The 22,118-nt window shown below is 42.5% G+C and overlaps 1 protein-coding gene and 1 long non-coding RNA gene across 3 annotated transcripts; one reads left to right on the forward strand and one right to left on the reverse strand.

Moving 5' to 3' along the window:
* Positions 1 to 15,346: 15,346 nt before the first annotated feature.
* Positions 15,347 to 21,722, reverse strand: C15H5orf15 (chromosome 15 C5orf15 homolog). Of its 2 annotated transcripts, none has more exons than XM_071758507.1 (3): positions 21,574 to 21,722; positions 18,386 to 19,008; positions 15,347 to 16,935 (listed from the first exon to the last, which is right to left on the reverse strand). In XM_071758507.1, the coding sequence occupies exons 1-3, from the start codon at positions 21,671 to 21,673 to the stop codon at positions 16,804 to 16,806; spliced, it is 855 nt and encodes a 284-aa protein (XP_071614608.1). In that variant the 5' UTR covers positions 21,674 to 21,722; the 3' UTR covers positions 15,347 to 16,803. The 2 variants fall into 2 exon arrangements, with proteins under 2 accessions (XP_071614608.1, XP_071614607.1); XM_071758506.1 differs by having other exon boundaries at positions 21,565 to 21,711.
* LOC139802890 (uncharacterized) lies at positions 16,997 to 17,670 on the forward strand. The gene is made up of 2 exons (XR_011728810.1): positions 16,997 to 17,156; positions 17,469 to 17,670. It is a non-coding gene; the product is annotated as an uncharacterized lncRNA (long non-coding RNA).
* Positions 21,723 to 22,118: the final 396 nt, after the last annotated feature.

Raw genomic sequence — 22,118 nt, forward strand, 5'->3', positions numbered from 1 at the left:
GGCAGTAAAAACGCAAGATGAAAGCAACCAGCAGCCTTAGGAGGATATTGGAGTAACCAGAAACCTGACAGCTGAACAGGCAGGGAGGCTTCTGCCTGACACAGACCCTGCAAGGGTGCTGCATAGATGGATTGCTGAAAAAAAAGAAATAGATGTAGCCAACAACCTCCTGCAGCCAGAAATATAACTTTGCACGCTGGACCTGTAAGATTAAAAATGAGTGTGTGTGCAATCTCTCAGATTGCTTTTCCTCTGGATTTACTCCAAGGAGAAGGATCCCATGATAAAAGAGAGTGAAAGATGTCTGATAGCAGTTAAGAAAAACAACAGGGCTTGTGACTTGGTTAACAAAATCCTGCTCTTCTCCTCCCTTTCATCTAAACAAACCATTCTGCAGAAGCCAGCCCAGCTCCTGCTTCAACAGCCCAAGCTTTGAGGAAGATTTCTGCTGCCCTGCAGCCTCCCAGCAAGGTTTTCCCTCTCCTCTGCCCCTTCCCTGCTGCCTACCAGGGAGCTAAGGTAACACTTCAGCCCTTCCCATAGCCTTAAGCTCTGAAAGGGATTTTCTCTGCTGTCTGTTATCACTAAATTTGTAGGAATAACATCACTTCCAGGCCTCTACTGCTGAAAAACAGGGTTAAGAAGTGTTAACAGGCTCAGAAGTAGCAAAAAGAAACCATGTGCCCTCAGGCTGGCAGCGTGATAGTAGCCCAAGTGCCATTTCTCTAGGAAAACAAGCTAAAAAAAAAAAAAATAAATTGGTCCATTCTGTGACCTGTATAACTTCTATCAACTTTTAGCCAATTTTTAATTAGCACTCTGCAAATACAAACTTCAGGGAGGCTACTCTGAGCCCAAGGAATTGGAAAGGGAGCAGATGTCAGGGGATTGATTGTCCTGACACCAATCCAGAGGAATGCTCTGGTGGACCAGACCACACGTTCCTAAAATATTTCAGCAGTTTCTTCAAGCCCAATTAGCAACTGATGTGTAATGCACTGAGAAAGCCTCAAGTTAAAGACTGCTTTCCTGTTAACACTTTTATTATCTAGAGAGCTGGACATCTTAAAATGAATTGTAAAAAAATATATTTTAACTAAGGGTCAAGAGAATGGATAAAAGGCATCAACAGCATTTTACTGCTATCCCGATTAGATCCACACAAGAAAAAGGGAGTCAGAAAGAGTACAGAGCCCTTTGGGATTACAGGACCACAAAATTATGTCTGGATTGGCTCTTTGCCCTAATGTTTGCATTGGCTGCCACAGTCAGATCACAGAATTTCCTTTGAATATATTAACATTTGTTTTTAAAATTATCGATTTTCCCGTGATGAAAGGGCTCACTAATTTTCTAGGGTGCAATTTACTGCTGGGGAGCCAGCAGTTTTTTCAGACAGACACCCTGGGAGCTCGTTCTGGTGTGTCATTTCTTTCAAGAAAATTATCTGTTTGAGTTTTCTAATATAATGTTGCTGGGGGGGGGAGCCAGGGGAGATGGTGGAAACTCGGCAAAAAGATCGAAGTCCCTGTAGGGACTACACTGGTTCTTAAACCCCAGCTCTGTAACCAGAATAAACAGAAATTATTTCACTGGGAAAGCTGCATGCAAGAAAGAAATCTGAGAGCAAGAATTTTAGGTTGGTTTTTGGACACTGTTACACACAAGTAGTCACAAATGAAGGGCTAATCCTGACCTTGTAGACCTGCATGGGGGACTTCCAAAATAAGGATGTTTTCTTTCTACTAAGCACATGTAATAATGCTTACAAGTATTATTACTGGATACATATGTGGAGCACCCTGTGCCTCTCCATCCTGCCCAATTTTTCCCCCAAATTAAAAGCCCCTACATCTCCACCCTGCCAGCCACCTGACCCTTCTGCCACCGAGGGGGTGAAGAACCAGACTCCCATCTGAGACACCCCTGGATGAACCATGTAGCCACCAGGCAGGCCATAACACTCCAGAAACAATGATTCCCACCCCTGGGATACTGATGGACATGAACAACATCCATAACACGATGGATGGACTGATGGACATAACAACATCCCCACCATGAGCAGATGGAGACCCAGCTGGTCCCTCCACCACATGCACTTCAGGCAGCAGCTTCTCTGCAGCCCCAGCAGAAATTCTGATTTAAAGCTGCAACCAAAGCTCAGCCCAAGCCAGCAGTGTCCAAGGCACTGCCTAACCCAGCCCAAAGCCCAGGCACAGGCAAGCAGAGGGTTTGCTGAGAAACAGCCCTCAAAAATGTGTGTCTGGGAATCAGCTAAACCAATGGTGTCTGACCCAGGTGGTACAGGTTTCTTGTGATTGTGCAAGACTGGAATGACAGGAACTCACAAGGCTCCTGACTGAAGCAGCAGGTAGGGTGCTTATCTGCTAATGCAGCTTCTTCCAGCTGAAATAACAGCCACATCAATTAAACATACAACTTCAGAAAATACAAGTTTCCAAAACAAAAGATCTTCTGCCTCACTGCTGAGGTTCCCCAGGCTGCCGGGGATTTGATTGCCAAGATGCCAGCAGGAATTGAAAGAAAAAAAGAAAAAAAAAAACATTACTGATGGTACAAGCTTGTGCTTACAACAAAGCTGCTCCCCTTCTGGAGATCTGGTGGCAAGAAGTGCTGAGCATCTGGATGGGAACTGGGCTCTGGTCACAGCATCCCCACATCCAGCAGCCACTGCCCACCCCAGGAGGGAGGAACTGGCCAGACCCAAGTGAGAGCCTCCAAACCACAAACTTTCCCTTTAATAACAGCAAGCAACTTGCAACACCATTGGGTCCCCATCACATCAATCCCTGCTGTCTCATTAAACATTTGGTGTGAGACTCAGCTTCAGTTAAGTGCCTTGGTCCTCAGCTGTGCATCAACAAAGTGCCCTGAAACATGTTTTTTCATTAGCACCAGGCAGGGATTAATTAATGAGTAAAAAAAATAAAATAAAATTTAAAAAATTCTGGAGATAACATTGCATCAATAACCAAAACTGAAAAGCTACATCCAAGGACAACTTTCTTCTCAGCTAAGCTCCAGCTTTTGGCTTGGTTATTCCCCAGCCACACATTTTCTTTTCCTCTGCCACACCTGAAATAAACAAATAATTCAAACTGGACCTGTGTCTGATCAAGCAATGAGATATTATTTACTCTTATCTTCAGGGGTCGAAAAGGAAACTTTTCTACTTCTTTATTTCTCTATTAACCTGAAACACCCACAAGCTGTGAAGGGCTCATGCAGGGGCACACGATGCTGTTTCAGTACCTTTTGGTTTGACCAAAGAATTCATGGTGTGGGAACTGACTGTGAAGTGAAGTGAAGGAGGAGAGGGGACAAGATCCTCTGCTTGGGAGCCTCCCAACAAGTCCACAGGTCAATAAGTGAGAGGTGAAGTGGAAAAAAAGAAGAAAAAAATAAAAATAAATAGAGCAGAAAGTTAGAAAGTAAAGGAAGAAAAAAGCAGCAGGAGGAAGGTTTAAACTGTCTCTGAAGCTATCATGTTACCAACTAAGGAGCTTTTTACAGGTTTAAGAGTATCAGCAGGCACAGCTGGGATTTCTGTGGTACCACTCCATACAGAGCCAGGTTGGGAAAGCAGCTGATAAAAACATTGTTGGGAGCAGTGAGGCAGGAACTTTGATCAGATCCTGCCATCTCACACCTACTCTTGGAGCAGAGCTGCAGATGAAGGCACCAGAAACACCAGCAAGCATCACCCCTGCCTGCAGCCCCAGGACTTCCCCTTTGAAGAAGCTCCATGCACAATCTTTCTGGCTATTCTAGCAAGCCACGAGCTTGGGCTGCAACAGCAACACAAGATTTTAGTTATTTTTACAAAGCATTAAGTCAAAGGAAGATCCTCCCAGGATTTAATTCCTCGTTGCCCCACGAAGCTCTGCAGCCATCTCCATCCTTGTCAAACACATTCAAGACAGCCACGAGGACCTGGTGCTGGGGCTCCAGAGCCCCGTGACAAATTCAACCATTTAAAAGCTCCCTTGAGTGCTTGCTAATATACAAGGATCTCTCTAACACCTGGGTTTTGTTAAGTTTTCTGGTAGCGTGGCTTTCAAAACTCTATTACTCCATGCTGGGATATGATTAAAGCATTTGGCTTTCCATGGGAACATTACCCATCTGTAATCTTGCTTCTTAGAGAGATCTGAGCCAACTGTACTGGTAATTCCCTTTAATAATAAGGCTGCAGGAAGAACTCTGCCCTTTAAACTCCAAATCTGAGGCAACATGTGACTGACAGCTATCACGCCTTGCAACTCATTAAATATTCTGACCACTCAGCTGGGGGAGTGTTTTTAAAGGAAATAATTACAATTTTTAAAGGAAATAATTACCAACCTGCTCCAGCTCTTCTGCCACCACCCAAAGGTTCAGCACAGCCCCATGGAGCTGCTCTTCCTCCATACAGGGGGGGGGTTCCCCCAGATCCCCCCCCCCTCCAACTGGAGGTAAATGGAACTCCACCCTCAATTGCACAAAGCAATTAAGCATGCCGTGCTAATTAGTCACAGCAAGGATGATCTTCTAGACAAGGAATGTGCTGTGCCTTGTAAACAATGCTGCCACAGAAGCAACAATTTCCTTTTCAGACTCAGCTGCTTGGGTACAACTCAGCAGCAGCAGCCACCCCAAAATACAAATTGCCACACAAAGATCATAGTCAGAGCCAGGCAGGAATGGTTTGCACGTTCTAAATTGCCTAAGTCACAGAGATGCAGTGTTATATCAGCTTCTTTTTAGTTTGTTTAATAATGTGAAAGCATGTTGAGCACCTCCCAGCTCTGAGCCCTCAGACAGGGCTGTAATAAAATCATTTATTTTAGGACTGCAAAGGAAAGGCACAGGGCCCTGTGGAGGTTCAGCTCTCGTGCAGCCTGTAACAAGTTTGGCCCCACTGCTGCTCTTCAAGAGACAGCCTGGGATGCAGCAACAGCATTTGGAAGCCCACCTCCAGCAGAGAGGATTTGTGATGATAAATCTTGCCCAAATCAAGCGTTTTGCCAACACAGTTGGAAGACATCTACGTTTTTATTGCACGCACACTCTACAGCTCCCCTGGCTATCACTGGGTAATAAATGTATTCCTAGCTCGTACCAGCTCCCTACCTCACATTCAGATTTTGTTCCAGCCAGAGAAGAAGACACCTGTGTGGACTGGAAAGCATCTACCTAATTTAACAGCCCCTCAACCCCTGCTGTAACACAGAGTAAGTCGGGTGTCACACACACAGTTTTGCTGCAAAGCATCTCAGCTGCTCCAGGGCCTTTGAGTCAGCCCTAACCCAGGGTCTCCCAGGGTCTGTAAATCCTTGAGCTGAGCTTTTCAACCTGGCAAGAGAAGAAGCAAGCCAAAAGGAAAGGGAAAGGGGGGGTGGCAGAAGCTGCATTCTTGAAAAAAAAAAAAAAAAAAAAAAAAAAAAAAAAAAAAATTGGAGACAATGCAAAGAAGAAAACACACAAACAAAAGCCTTTACAGCGTTTGCAAACCTCAAAACATTCCCTTGGCATTTGAGCCTGGGGAAAGCTCTCACCATTCGGCACAGAAGGAAGAGTTTATGTCTTTTAGCCACGGGATGCAGGTGGTGATGCTGCAGAGGAGATTACAAACAGATTGTAGGCATCTTGCAATTCCATCGCTGGGTTATTGTAAGTAGCTGGAGGTACCTGACAGCCTGCCCAAACCCAGCTGGCTGTCATTAGGCAGAGAAGTTGGAAATAACCCCCTGAAGGCAAAGTGCTGCCAGGATGGGGCTGTGGTCCCAGCCCCAGGACCATGCCAGGGGGTCAGACCCTGCTGTTAAAGAAGGCTCAGTGGTAAAGACAAGGGAAGCCTCATCTTTCAGTCTGGCATCAAATAAAATACCTGTTGCACCGTGCTGTTAATGAACTGACACATCACACGTGCATAATTTATCCCCACAAATACTGCCTTTCTCCAGAGTTTTCATCGTTCTCTTTATTTAGAAAGTGTTAATCTGCTTTAAAAAGGGAAGTCAAGTTACTGTGCAAGCTCTAAAGTATGACTTGAATCCTTTCCAGTTACAGTTTCTATTACCTATTTTTGCAGCTTCCCTAGAATAGAGGAAAATATTTGAGTGTTTGGCTTTGGTGATAGGCTATACATCACATACATCATTTTTGTGGCAAAGACCTCTAGCTGTCCAGTGATTTTCACAACAAACAGTAAATGCTTGGATAAAAAAATCTGTAAATATCCCACTCACCAAACAGAAGAAATTGTGACAGTCAAATATTCTCACCCCAAAGCAGAAAGACTGTCTTTAGCAGACCAGAAATGAAACAACCCTCAGAGACAGGACAATATGTTTGGAAAAGCTTTTAAGTAGCTGAAGAGCAAGGGGTTATTTGGAAAGCAAGGTGTCAGTCTGACATTTTGATGTGAACATGCTGGTTCCATCAACACCTTGAGAGTAAATATTTCAAGATAATCTTGTCCTGAAAGAGCAGAAGCAGCTACTTTATTTGAAAGCCTTCCTCACTGTGGAGTTCTGAGCAGCAAACTAAGGCTCAGAATGATTGAGCTGGGTAATCCTAGGGCTGGGGAAGAATACAACTGGCTTAGAAATCACAGAACCACAGACTAATCTGGGTTAGAAGGGACTTTCAAAGATTTAGCCCAACCCCCTGAAGTGAGGACAGGAGATGGGAGACCCTCCCTTGCTCTCAGCTCTCATACACTGAATAAAGCATCATCTGTGCATCTGCTCCAGCTTTCAGAAGGGTTCAAATGGCCTTTGATGGCTCAAGAGCCATTGGAGGACCTAGACTGAGCACCTCAAGACTTGAAGAAAGGATGACACATGGCTACTGCAGAGGATGGACAATTCTGGAGGCATTTTGGCAGTGGCCACTGCCTCTCAGCATTGGAGAGGGAAGGAAAACTTCACTGGAGACCTCCTGAGACCAAGCAGTTCTTAGCTGGGGACTTTTTATGCCTATCTTAAAGGGAAAAATGTTTCTTCCCTGTTCTGAGTCTCTCCCACCTCTTCTAAGACACATTTTTGCCCAACATTGCAGCTCCACAGGCATTAGCAATTCCCATGTGATGGCTGCACGTGTGAAATGGGAAGGAGAAATGGCTAAACAAGTAACTAGGCAAGCAAACTATTTAAAACAACCACTTTTCAGACACCAAGCTCAACAAAGAAATGGACATTAGCAGCACACAAGTAATTAATCTATTAGCTAGGCTTTTGGTGATGTATTTCTAAATATGTATTTACTCAAGCACGTAGCAATCGTTTGTATATTGCTCTGGAAAAGGCTGGAAGCTGTCAGGTAGAATTCATCATATTATAATCCCATAATTAGCCACATTTTTTCTTTTTTCACATTCACGGTACCACACAGTAACATTTAGGGAGATTAGTGTCTTTGTTTTCCAATGTTTTCCTCTGGCACAGTAATAGAAATAGATGTTCAGTTGAGGAAACCGAGTCATTTTTCCCAGGGTTAGAGATGATCTCAAAGTTGGATGTTATTTTGCTAAACCCCAGAAGAGTAGAGATTATTTTTATTCATATAAACATATTATTACAGCTCTGATGGATTGGCATATGTTATGTGAGCTCATGTTAGAGACCCACAGAAAGAAAAAAAAAATATACAGGTCTGGGAATGCACTGCAAGAACTCAGAGGAAAAAACTCCAGTTCTTGAGGGCTTTTTAAATTAAACTGCAGAGCAGGGAAATACTCCTCAGCATCTCTGTCACCTTGGGACAGGAATTGGGAGGATGTGCTATGGGTCAGCACCCCAATTCCCCTTGTCCTTACCACCAGGGCTTGGCTGATGGAGCTGGAGCACCCCAGCACCGTGATGGGGCAGATCCAGCACCCGTGGGGGCAACCAGAGTCCACTGGAGCAGGCACACGATGAGGTTACAGCTTTATGTCATAGAGTGGTTTGGGTTAGAAGGGACCTTTAAAGATCACCTGGTTCCAACCTGGGACACCTCCCACTAGACCAGGATGCTCCAAGCCCCATCCAAGGCCTTCTCTCTCCTTGCTCCCCAGCTGAGCAGCTGAAAGCAAAAGCCTTCACAGCATCCCCACCGCCTGGCTCTCCTTGTCAGCTTTGGTTTGAAGGGATCCCAAGGCTCATTCTGAACTTATTTTGCTCTTCTCCAGCTTTTTTGCTGCCTGCAAGGCTGCTTTGCATGGTGCAGCCACACTCCCCCCTGCTGGCTGCTCCTCTGGAAGCAGGGAGGCATCCAGACAAGCAAGGAAAAGGAAATTCTTTTAATATCTAAACCGATGATTGTTTTTCTTCTGGGTATTAAAGTCATCCTCAGCAATGACTGTTTCACAGCACCAACAAGGTAACCTTGGTTGCCAGTTAAAACAGCTTCCTTGCCTCCCCACTGAATTCTTTCCATAAATACAACTTTGATTTAATGTTTTATCTGCTCAGCCACCAGTGGAGAAGCAGGCAGGGAGGAGGCAATGCTCCGGGCAAGTGCCATGGAAATCAGCAGGATCTTCTTGTTCTCACAGCCACCACCTGCCTGGCAGCAGCACATTTCTTGTTTGGACTCTGATAGCCCTGATATTCATGCTGAAATGAGAGGGGATGAGTGGAGGGGTTTTGTGAGGCTGGGGAGACAAAGCCAGCACCCAATCCTTTGTCCTGGCTTTCTTTTAAAAATAAGCTCCTTCTGCAAAGCAGTCCCAAGGCAGACCAAGGGCTGGGGAAAGCTGAACCTTGTTTTTGAGGCTCAGGCTGTCAACACAGCACCTAAAGGAATGGTGGAAAAGAGCTTCAGCCAGGAGCATTTGGAGCATGCAGTGTACACAGCTGCTCCAGGGCTTTCCATCACTTACTCAGAGCCAGCATGAGATTGGAACTCGAATATTTACACCTTACTTACTCTCTGGAAGGACCTACCTGAAAGTCCCAGGCCCTTAAAATCAGTCATTCCTGATGCTGAACCTGCACCAAGCTTTTTGGTCAAAGCTGACCACCATCAAATCACCTTGTCACAAACTATACAGCCACAGGAAAAAAAACCAAAACACTTCAGATGCTGCCACCTCCCCCAGAGTCACCAAACCACTACGTGTTGGAGCACTGCAGCCACCTCTGGATGAGGTTACACATCCTAAATTAAGCTAAACTTAATAACAAGGAGCCCAAGAGAAGGTTGCCTCTCAAACCACCCCAATACTGTTCAAATGCAGAGAATTTTGCCCATAAAATATGGGACATCACTGCTTGTTGTTTAATTTCTGCATTATGCCATTCCACTTCCACCTCCTCTCCCTCCCTGAACAAAGTGGAATATAATTCCCCTTTTCTGAACATCTGGCATTCCAGCTGGTGGGATTCACAGTCAACATGCATTAGAAATTAAAACCTATTTCAGATTAACTGGTAGAATTTGTCAGCTAATGCTGGAAAGACATTTGTTACATGTGGAAAACACTTTGAGCCTTTACAAAGATAATTAGCTGTTCCCTGCCCCAGTGATTTGCAGCTCAAGAACAGTCACCCTGTTACAATTTAATCTGGAAGCTTAATAGAATTATTAAAAGCAAGAATGAGTGAAGCTTAAAAGGTAAAGTGAGTCATCCTGGCTTGTTTTCTCAGTAGAGACTTGTGAAAGTTTTATTCCCTGTCCCTACTTGCAGAAGGGGAACAGTGGAGACCATAACCACCTTCCCCTCTGATAAATAAAATGACTAATATAATAAAAATGACTAATATAATAAATGACTAATATAATAAAAATTACTAATAAATAAAAATGACTAATAAATAGGTAAATAAACACAAAGGCCCTCACTCAGGCATCACACCTCATCTTTTGACACTGGGAGCTGAAAGGCAATATAAGGGGCTAAGGAAAACATGGAACTTAATCCCAGCACCTTGCAGAGGTAGAGGATAATAAACATCAGCTTCACAATTACCAAATGCCAGAAGTCCCCTCTGAATTGGAAATATTTCATCATCCTTTGCACATCTCTGAACTTTACACCTTAACCCTACCAGCTTCCTTTACCAGCTGAATCACAGCCATTTCAATGTTGTTTACAGAAAGTTATTAAATCTGTTTTCACTTAATCTTTAATAAAGCCCCACTGACCACACCTCACTAAGGATAACATGACCTTCATATTTTCATTTTAATAAAGGTAGGAAATTGCCAAGATTAGTGATTTTCAGTGTTAATAATTTAACAAGGCAATAGACCTTGTAATTAAAAATGAATTTAGGTAGAGTGCTAAATGATTTGATAATGATTTAAGGACCAATTAAAGAAAATATGTCATTCCTCCCATTCTAATTAGATATACTGGAAACAGTGAAGCTGAGAAGTTCTGATATCAACCAGTTTTTATTACAGTGAGGACACTCATATGCTCTGTAACAGGAAAGTTTAACAAAAAAATGTGTAGGGAATGCTCCTTAAAGGATACTTGATTGGAAAAGTTGTAAGAATGATGTCACTAGTTCTGCAGCTTTGTGCTGGCTGGAATATATGGCCTTGAAGATTACTGCTCTATCAACCTTACCCGAGGATTTAGCACTCCCATAAAGCTGCTCAGCCTTGTAGGAGCCCAAAATGCAACTTCAGTTTGGATTTAGGACAGGAGAGGGGGAACTGCTCAGCCAAACAGGTGCTCAGGGGCCCATGCACACAGCATCACTGCAGAGGGGCAGCACCTCCCCCTGCTCCCCCAGCCAGACTGCTCAGGGACTTCTCTCCAAGAAAACAACTACAAAAAAACCTATCCCAAACAAAGGCAACCTCAAATGCTCAGGCCAGGGGAAAAAAAAAAAAAAAAAAACATCATGCTGAAGCTGCAGCAAGCAGTCACTAGCCCAGAGCCTATTAGGTAAAAGATTCTTGTTTGGGCTTGGTTTGCAAGATAGATTATTAACAGCTTTAAAAGAAACCACATTAAGTTTGCTGCTACCAAAGGGAAATGTGCCCATCTCCATCCTAAACCTTCCCTTTGCTTGCCCTCTGTGCAGCTCTGGCTGCACAGTAAGACAGCTCAGTACCCCAAAACGACTGAAAAACAACTCAGGATCAGTGAAAACGAAAGAGGAATTGTTTTGCAAACTTAGGAACTTGCTTACCTTCCGAAGTGAGGAGGATGGTGTGGTGAGAAGCAAGAACCTCCTCTTAGGAGGCATCCTAAGGACCCCAGGACCATCCCACCACTCCCCAGGTGACTTTCAGCTTCTTTCTTCTGCTCCTCCCCTTCCAGAACAAGCTCAGCACTCCACCCCCAGCCTCGAGATTTCGGTGGGAAACTGAACACCAGCTGCCAGGCAGAGTTCTTTTTCTTTTTGGCTGTCACCAAGTCTCACTCACCGTGGCTCATCAGCCAGGACTTGGAAAACCCCAAACCTGTTTTGTCCACCTTGACCTGCAGCTGTGATCCTCTCTATTCAGAAACAAAGGCTTTCCAAGTTAGAGCTGTTAAAAGCATCCCCCTTCTCCTTCTAATATTAATAATAGTCTGTGATAGAGCCAAGGAAATTCCCTATTATTTTTGTATCTTTTGAATTTATTTAAGAGCTATCAACGTTTTTCATCTCCACGTTGCAAATTAATTCCCCATTACCCAAACCCCCCTGATAAACCTTTCTCTGTTCAACCCACCCACAGCTGAGCAGCAGCCAAGGACAGTTGACTTAGCTGAATAATATACACTGGTGCTAAATGAAAATTAAACTATAAATATTTTAAACTACCTGATTTCCTGGATAGTAAAAAAGAAATGTATCATTTGTTTAAACTCTCCCATCCCATTCATTATTTCTTTCCTCATTTCATAAAACCCAGCCCCTAAAGACAACCTACATAAATAGAGCTTCAACTTTCATCTGGAGAAGTTTAATCAGCAAGCTCTCCAGGAATATTTTATTCCTTTTAACAGAATAATGATGGAAGTCATAATTCACCTTAATGTGAGTAAGTTTCCTTTCTTCAGCAAAGAAATTCATCAAGACATTTCTTGTTGGCGAGATGTGACAAAAATCTGCTTGCTTTTCCCTCTATTTGATTTCAGCACTTTATGAACTTTTGATTGCCTGCTCTTCATTTTACAGGAGCAAATTCAATTAAAGAAATTAAAAAACAGTAGTTCAACCCTGATTACCTCATCAGCAAATGGCTCTTTTAGCACCCAATGGATGACACATGCTCCCCTCTCCTGGTGTTGCTGGAGCCCTGGAAAACTGGGTCATGAGAAACCTTTCTCTTTTTATTGGTACCATTAGGAAACAACTCCCCAGATTTGGTGAGGCACCTCCCCTGCTCAGCCAACAATCCAAGGGCAATCGTGAACGAATGAATAATTTCACTGGAGGGAAAAAAAAAGGTGTCAAAGTCATTCTGTGCATTTTAAATCACCCCTCTGAACAAGGGTGCAGCATCAGGTGGTGCTGGAGAAGCCATTCAGCAGTTGCAAGGTGGCCAGGGCAAAGGGGATCCCACACCAGTTCCTGGATTTGTTTCCAGGATTATCTGGCTCCAGGTGAAGGGGAGCAAGTCCCTGGCACGGGTCAGGGTCTGGCTGGCAGGATGCCTCTGGTAACCAACTGGTTATTTAGCAGTCACCTTTTCAGGGTGCAAACACCCAAACTGGTGCTGCAGCCTCTGCATCACCCAGGCATTATTTATTAGCTGAGGGCTGGAGCAGATCAGTGGCCAGGTTTTAAGAACAGTGATATCCCAGAAACATCATTATCTAAATTAATTTGCATAGGTGAATCTACACTTTCTCCTTTGGTATGACCAAACTTACCTCTTGGGGCAGCTTGTTACAATCACTGCCAACATTACAGGGCAAAATTCACCCCAAGTACTTAAAATACACTGGTTTATTTAAGAGAATGTGTTCAGACAATTCCCCAAATGAAATCCACTGCTTAAGAACTTCAAGGATTTCAATTTCATGTTAATTCCCTGTGAATTTCAAAACATTCCAATAAGCTGTCCTTAGAACCATGAGAAAAGAGCCTTATTGAAGAATAGGTTTGCATAAATATTTAAAAGAAATTTCTCTTACTTGTGATATGAAGAGGACGGGCACAACAACTAAAGCAAGAAAGGAATAACTGCTCATCCCAAGTGCTTGAAGCACTTGGAGTGAGGCAAAGCTGCTAGAGAAGACACGTGTGAGCTGTGATTTTATACCCTCAAACACCAGTCACCTAACTCAGAAGATTTCAGTACTGGGATTTTATACCCTCAAACACCAGTCACCTAACTCAGAAGATTTCAGTACTGGGATTTTATGCCCTCAAACACCAGTTACCTAACTCAGATTTCAGTACTGGGATTTTTTGCCCTCAAACACCAGTTACCTAACTCAAAAGATTTCAGTACTGGGATTTTATACCCTCAAACACCAGTTACCTAACTCAGAAGATTTCAGTACTGGGATTTTATGCCCTCAAACACCAGTTACCTAACTCAGAAGATTTCAGTACTGGGATTTTTTGCCCTCAAACACCAGTTACCTAACTCAAAAGATTTCAGTACTGGGATTTTATACCCTCAAACACCAGTTACCTAACTCAAAAGATTTCAGTACTGGGATTTTATGCCCTCAAACACCAGTTACCTAACTCAGATTTCAGTACTGGGATTTTTTGCCCTCAAACACCAGTTACCTAACTCAAAAGATTTCAGTACTGGGATTTTATACCCTCAAACACCAGTCACCTAACTCAAAAGATTTCAGTACTGGGATTTTATGCCCTTAAACACCAGTTACCTAACTCAGAAGATTTCAGTACTGGGATTTTATACCCTCAAACACCAGTCACCTAACTCAGAAGATTTCAGTACTGGGATTTTATACCCTCAAACACCAGTTACCTAACTCAAAAGATTTCAGTACTGGGATTTTATACCCTCAAACACCAGTTACCTAACTCAAAAGATTTCAGTACTAGGATTTTATACCCTCAAACACCAGTCACCTAACTCAGAAGATTTCAGTACTGATGTGACTACCACAGCAAAAGGCTCAAGGTGCAACTCTGTCCTCCAAGGACACCTCATGCCAGGCTATCTTCAGAGCAGGCAGCTAAATGGAGGTTTCAGAAGAGAATTCAGGAACATTTGCACAACAGCCAGAGCAAGTTGCAGTCCATTAGGCCTAAATACTGTGAGCTGCACCTCCTGAATACTAAATCTGTGGGACATGCATTGCCACAGCACAGCTAAACAGAAGAGCACTTTGAAATGCCAAATAAACTGCAAACTATCTGACAAAAAGCAATCCTGCTAGTAGCTGGGAGCATTCCTCCTCCAGCAAAAGTTCCAGGGTTCTAAAGGAGTGGGTTTGTTGGGAGGGACAGCTGAAAAGCTGGAAAGTCAACCAGTTTGTTTCCCTACAGATGGTGTTTTCAGAAGGACAAACAATTGGAGGCAGGGCAGGGAACCCCAAGCTTTTCCCCCATTAACATACACAGAGGACAAGGTTATTTGATTAGAAAGCCATGAAGAAAAAAACTTTATATTGGTTTGATTTAGCCACTCCAACTGTGCTTCAACAGCTTTGGAAGACATCCAAGGTGGAATATGAGACTACATCTACAAATGCCAGAAATCAACAAAAAAAATGCCTTATTTTCTACTAATTTAGGTCAATGATAATTTTTTTTACACCCTTTTAACAGTATTCTAGCTACTGCAGTAAGTCAAGTGGCTGAAAATATAACAGTTGCCTTGATGGCCTAATTCACTGGATGCACTTAAATGATGATGACATTTTAAGTGGAACTTTTAATGTATTACAGTATTTGGGTGAAGTCAGGCACTTCAGTACCTCCTTCAGGTTCTGTGTCAGGCATGTGGTACCAAGCCAAAAGTAGCACAAGTGTCCTCTGTGAATCTGACTGGAGGAGAAAGCTACTGAACTTCTTGGGTGCAAAAAGATAAACTTTCCCAACTCCAAGGTTTTAAAATCCTGAAGGAGCTTTGCAGAGTGAGCTTTCCCTGTGGATTTTACCCACAGCAGTGATGGTGCTTTAATGTGGGTACATTCAGGTCAGAGCTTCAATTATCCTCCACATGTTATTAAATTGCCCAACATAAGGAAAAATTACTTGTTAAAGACCATGTTAATTCCTACAGCTTAGAAGATTCATTCAAGCCTTGCTACAGATGCATAAAAAAACACTCCAGACAGCCTCTAAAACAGTGAATTTAATCAGTAACAAAAAGATGGTTCTGAACTGGCTGTCCAAACCCAAGCATAAGCAAGGTCTTTATCTTGCTGTACTGTAGAAAAGCAGTGAAACAGTAAAGATAAAGAAACACAAGCTTGTAATTGTTGTTTATTTTAAAAACCTTATTCAAAATATTAAGTGATACAAGTCCAAATACAATAAAAACTGCTGCAAGAAAATAGTTTTGGGATGTTTTGTTTGTGCTTTACTTCTTGTGGTGATGAAAAGAACTGATTTAACAGTAGGATTTAGAATTTTTAGCACTTCATTCATTAAGATAGTATCATGCCTTCAGACTCCTCATGCCAACAGCTGTAAAGCTGTTTTTTTTTTCCAAAAGTTACAGAACTACTTGAATGCCAAGTCATCAATTATGGGCTTCTGATCCACCATTATTTACATATTTATCAGTTTGAAAACTAAATCACAAACAGAATGTACAGAAAACTAAAAGTTTTTATATTTTACAACTCATGAAAACATAAATAATGAAAGTACAAAATACAAGGTAAAAAAAAACCAAACCAAAACTACTGTACCAGTAACTTGATTTACACTAATGCTTAAATGTTTGTCAAAAATCAGAGTGTGCTGCCCACACTTGGGCAGCCTCAGACACCATTAATTACCTTCATCTGCCTGTTACCTGGTCAGGATAACAACAAAATTAATTATTCTTACATTCTCAGGCCTCTCCCATCTGTAACAGAACAAACCACAGAACTGTTTCCCAACCATTTTAAAATTCAACAGAAAGCTTCAATGCACTGAAAGCCTGTCAGCTCTCTGTATTTCAGTAAGATGATGCAACAAGGCTTATTTTCCATTCATTAATTACACAGATAATTAAATGGTCAGAAATACCATTAGAGAAAAAAACTGGAGAGTCAAGAAGCTGCACACCTTCACACAGATCTTGAATATTTCAAAGAAATATATGCTACATAACTTCTGAAATCAAATGGTTTCCTTGTAATTATTTTTAAATTCTTTACTGCATTAACACATACTGAAATTATGAAATTGCCATGCTAGCTACAATGGGACCAAGTTATGAAACAAGAAAACAGAATGGGAAAAAAAACAAGATGAAGGATTTGCAGCATCAGGATTTAAGCATAGAAAAACAGGATTTCTATTTTAAGTTTGCAATACAGTGAGATTTATGAGCCATATAAGTGATTAGCAAAGAGATTATTAATTTGATTTAGTGATGCTGAAGTCACTCACTTATTAGACCTAAAATATTTTATGCTTATTTCTTGTATTGCTGCTAATAAGACTGCTCCAGACAGGAGGGCTGATGCTTAATGAATGGAAAAAGCACTAACTGTTTAACTCTGCATCTTCAGAGTTGATATAAAACGTGACCAAAGTAACAAACAGATGTTTCATGCTCTTGATCTTGCATGAGATTTCATCTCCAAAACATCCAGGTCCAAGAGAGCACCTCTCATTCCAGTACAAGCAGCCTATTTAGGATACCTGAATCTCAATACATGACTAGGCAGGTGAAGAGTGGTAAGTTCAGCAAACTCCAGTCTCAGTGCTTTCAGAAGACATAATCATTGGTGATTTTCAGGGAGGGCATTGCCTCATGAACATTCTGATCCAAGCGATGATATTCCACTGTCCTAGAGCACAACCCATCCCTCCACCTGCGGCTCTGCACCAGTAAGAAGATCTGGAAAAAAAAAAGCAGCCAGTTGAGATGATGCTACAGAGAAATGTGTTGGTTGTGACAGATCTTAACAGTTCTACTGATGTCACAGTTCTGCCCCTGGGTCCCACTTGGGCAGTGGGGTTTCTGTGGCTATAAAACACAGCACGAGTGGTCAGTCATCTCCAGACTGTCCCTGCCATCAAGCCACTCAGTTGCAGTTTGGCAAAACCAACATTCAACCAGTAACTTTCAGAATTTGTGTGGTTTCAGCTGTATTGCATATGCAGACTCTTAAGCTTTCCCCAGAGGGTGACATTTTGCTAGTTGATTCATCTTAGCTATTCTGGCATTTCACCCTTCTCTAAATATAATTGTATTACTGGTGCTGAAGCAAAGGCAGCAGAAGCAGAATGGTGTAATTTGATAAACTGTTCCTGCATTACAGCTCAGTGCCCCCTCAGCAGTATCAGCAGAGCAGTTAAAAAGGAGATATGATAAATCAGAGCACTCAAGTGATCAGACTTTTAAATGTCTATTATCTTCACCCTATTTAGCCTTGTTTCTTACCAGCTTCATCTAAAAATCCACTTTACTAGATGGGACACCAATGCTGGTAAAAGGAGAAATGAGACAATGTAAGAGGGCACAGAGGAAGAAAAAGGAGACCCTGGACCAATTTGGCTGTTGTCTCACACAAATACGTGTCACTACCTAGGTACTTAAAGCAGTAGTATATTTTCTGTCTTCAAAATTATTCCTAAGTGCTAAAAAGTAGTACAAGCAGCTTTTCAAATACCCAAATGATACAAGGATTATCTCCCATAGATACCAAAGACAAGGCATTTTTATCACCCATTAAAACTTTCCTCAAGTTTGAATTTTTAAATGCAACAGAGTCTGCAATATTTCTTTCCTATGCAGACTTAGAAATTCACATTCCTGATATGCCACTGCACTGTAAGGCAGAAGTTCTGGAGGGTTTTTTTAGCTTTGTCCTTTTTGGAGTGCCCCAAATCCTCAACCAAAAGAGTACACTCCCAGGATGAGCACTAAATTTTCTGCATACCTGAAAAAAACCTATGATTTAATTGCAGATTTGTGCATGCATCTCTGCTGGGTCTGGTTACTTAATCTGCTGTTTATAATCCTGGGCAGAAATGAAATTAATCAACCACCTTCACTCAGCTTGGCTTAGGTCTCATTTATAGAACTTAAGTTGTAAACTGGCAGTGTCCATAACTGAACTGATTACTGATGCAATCAATTAATTTATTTTCTTATCTAAAATGTTTAATTTGGGCTCACGTTCATGGCACTGATAAAACCAACAGGAACGATCTGCACCTCACTATCACAGGAAGACAAAGTGGTCAAAGATCTCATTCTCCTCATATTAAAAAAGGTTTACAAGCAATTCAACAGCATTTGAAATACCAAAGCTGTTCCTCTCCACCTTCCAGAGCCCACTTACCTTCCTCTTATTGTGATAGGTGACATAAACAACAGCTACTAAGAAGGCAACCACCACCAGATGGAAAAAGAAGTGGCTGTCTTCTTCATCTTCTTCCAGCCCTGTGACAGAAACATCTTTTATCTTCTCACTAAGGGTCTTGACCTCCTCGTTGTAATTACTAATGGCATCAGAGTCATCATCTTCTGGCATCTCTAGAAGGTCAGGGTTGTATCTGGAATTTGATGTCATTTCATAAGGAACATAGTCATCTCCTCCATCTGACTCCAGAGTTTCTTTTAAGAGGGGTGGTGAACTACTTAGTGTGTCTTTCAAATCTGTCAGAAGATCTTCTTCCTCAATTTTAGTGTCTTCAGAAGCATCAACATCCGTTTGAGATACAGGACTAGCAGTCACTGCACGAGAGAGCTCATCTGGAGGCAAATCCCCTTTTGCTGGAGATGGTTTTAGTGTGATCAGTTTGGTTTTAGTTGTTGGCAATGCCTCTTTTTCTGTTGGGCTTGCATCATTTTTTGTTTGGGTTACACTCTGCAAGTCGCCTGTCAAATTTTGGAATCTGTTTAGTGTTTCATTCTCACTTCTAGAAGAAATATTTCTTTGCAGCACCTCCACTTTCGGAGATTCTGAGAAAAGGGTGAAAAACAGGCAATATTAAACACAAGGCACTACCTTATCTTGTGGTACTTCAGCTATACATGAAAATTATTGCAAAGTATTTACTTTATAGACAAGAAATCTTATGATGAACAAGAAATCTTATGATGAACAAGAAATCTTATGATGAACAAGGTATATTTCACACTGCAGACATTTTAAAATTCACGTACAGAAAAACACACTCCTGTACTTGAGCAACTTCAAAAGAGAACTCTGGAGTGAGAGAGGAATGTAGGACTGGAAGCACATGCTTACTTCATTAGCATTGCCAAAGTGTGCCTGAAAAATTCAGCCTGCATATTTTCCAGACTTGGAACTTGGGAGCCATGTCCTCTCCTCTTGTAGAATCACATGTGATTGCTATTTTCTACAGCAGCAAACTCTCTCCCACAGGATCTTCTGAGTACTACAGAGGAAGAAGTTCTCAGTAAAGCTTTCCCTGCAGTAGAAAAGTTTTTAATCTTTCACCATTCTGCTGGCAGAAAAATGAGAACAAGCTGTGATGTCCCCTTCAGTCAGGACAGGAGGTCCTAACATCTCTTCCCAGACACTTACTTCCATTGAATTTGTAGAAATGGAAAAAGATTTCCAGCCTTATGTCAAATTCAAATGAAATTATTGAGCCACAGGTTAAAATACAAAGTGGAAGAAAAGGCACTAGGAGTATGTGACAAACAAGGTGAGCATGAAAACCTCATGCAGGAGCCATCACACTTTTCTCTATGCAAAGGGAACTTAATAAAGGTACAGGGGGAGTTTATAAATAGCCAATGTTTTTTTAATCCTAAAAAAAACAGCAAAGAGAGAACTATTCATGTTTAGGGCACATCACTTCCAGATTCAAATCAGGAAGCACCTTAAAAATGAAGAACACATTTTAGACTGTCAGTTGCACATCATAATTTAAACAGTGGAACCATACTTGCCTTGTATTTTGGCACTCAAAACTATTTTTCCATTTTTTAATTTTAAAAAGTAACACTACTTTCATTTAAGCTCCCTGGTTCACTGGAAAGTCACAGAGTCTAGAAAGGAAGCATTCAACCAACTGCTTGTGCCAAATTCCTCATAAGTAAAATATTATCCAGGGGTCACTGAATCATGTTATTCATGAAACATGTATTTACAGAGGCTCAGTTACAACAGACTTTTCCTTCTTCACTTGCTATGCTTTTCCAGCATGAATTACTCTTTAAGCAACTGTAAAAGAGAGAAGACTCAACAAATCCCACATGAACCAGGCATGGAGACTCTCTGCTAGAAAGTTTGAAGTCAACTGCTTTACATTTAACACACTTCTTGCTGAAGAAATTACTAGTCTGAATTATCATATCAACACTGACTTGTATAGAACAAGTTTAGTGTGTAAGAATTTACTCCCCTCTGGAGTCAAGCCAGCTAACTGCATACATGGAGATAAGTATGTGCATAGAGACAAATATACTGCAAAACAATTTTATATTTACAGTTAATTAGCATGTTGTAAGAGGCAGGAAGACCTTAGTGCTACCCTGATCAAACAGAATGAAGTTTTAAAGGATATATGTACTTGCATACAAGCAAGGAGTTCCCACCACCAAATGCTTCAGCTTCAGAGTGAGAAAGAATAATTTCTTTTTACTTCTAAAATAAGTTATTGGTTGTTTTAATAGGATCAGCAAGTTCAGCAATTCCACCACAATTCATTTACGATATTTACCCAAAACTATGTGGCATTATAAACGGTGGTAGCAGTGTTTGCAGTTACACAACACTGTGGGATGATGTCAGATGCAGTGCCCGGACTCCTGAGATGCCTCAGCTTCAGAAATAGATCTTCATGTTCAACCACTGTGACTGAACCATCCAGCCCAGTCCTTCTTAGTAAACACTGTGCATAAAACCATCTAGCAGGGTTAGAATTCACTTCGGGAAAATCTTACTTTTTAGAAAGCAAGTTGCGCCGTGATATTTGAAGCTCTTGGGTTTGATTTTTTGATTTTGAAAGCTCTTGGGTTTCATTTTTGATTTTGAAAGCTCTTGATTTCTCACAGGTTCCTGTCTCCTCCTGAACCTCTTCCCTCATTCCAGCCCCATATCAGAGCAGTGAGCAGCACAGCAACCAGAGCTCGCTGGGATGTCCTGACCCCCCAAAAAGGAGCTCAGAACAGCTCTTTCATTTCCTTCAAGAACTCCTTTTCTCCTCACTTCCCACTGCCCGACTCCATCTAAAACAAAGAGGAACTCACCGCACTCGAAATATGTATTTCCTATCATGTTACAGCTCGAGGTTGAAGTGGGAGAAAAGAAAACCGACTCAACTAGAAACTAACTTGCAGAGTAACATAAGCTTATTTTTTAGAGAGACGAAAAACAGGCACCCAACTAGAATAATTAACAAGAAATTCCGGCCGCCTCAGAGACCTTTAGGCCCAGACGAGTCTGCTCAAAGCCCGCCGGGGTAGAGGCGCCGCGCCCGCAGTCCCCACACCCCCCCGGCCCCTTGCGTCCGTCCGACCGCCGCCTCCCGGCCCTCCCCTCACCGTTTTCACCGGCGCGGTCCTCTCCGCGGGCTGCCAGGGCCCCGCCGAAGAGCAGGAGGAGGCAGAAAGCGCGGCGGGCCGGGACTCTCCCCTCACCGGCGGCCGCCATCTTCCCCGGCACCCCCACGGACGGACGTGGCGGTGGCCCCGCCCCACAGCGCGCGCCCGGGGCCTGCGCGGGAGGGGACAGGGACGGGAACACGAGGGGGAGGGAAATGGCGGCGCATGCGGGAAGCGGGAGGGATGAGGGGAGAGCGGGGCTGGGCGCCTTTTTGGGTGGAAAAAAAAAAAGAGTTTTAAGGTCACCCGAGCGCAATCGTTAACCCAGCGTTACCGAAGCTACACCCGCTAAATCGTGTCCCTCGGCACCACATCGCCACGGCTCGTAAATCTCTCCCAGGGACGGGGACGCCACTGCTGCTTCCCTGAGTAACTCGTTCCAGGACCTAAGAACCCTTTCTGTGAGGAAATTGTTAGTAATACCCAAACTAAACCTCCCCTGCTGCAACTTGAGGCCACTCCATCCCATGGCACAGGATGGGTGCATCAGTGCT

Source organism: Heliangelus exortis, chromosome 15, assembly GCF_036169615.1.
Source record: "Heliangelus exortis chromosome 15, bHelExo1.hap1, whole genome shotgun sequence".
Classification (NCBI taxonomy): Eukaryota; Metazoa; Chordata; class Aves; order Apodiformes; family Trochilidae; genus Heliangelus; species Heliangelus exortis.

Excerpts from the sequence above, each read along its gene's own strand:
- C15H5orf15 (XM_071758506.1), bottom strand. The coding sequence starts at position 21,673 with ATGGCGGCCGCCGGTGAGGGGAGAGTCCCGGCCCGCCGCGCTTTCTGC. Across the intron at positions 19,009-21,564 it reads GGACCGCGCCGGTGAAAACG|AATCTCCGAAAGTGGAGGTG; the intron begins GTGAGGGGAGGG and ends CCCTTTTCTCAG. Across the intron at positions 16,936-18,385 it reads CCTATCACAATAAGAGGAAG|ATCTTCTTACTGGTGCAGAG; the intron begins GTAAGTGGGCTC and ends TTTTTTTTCCAG.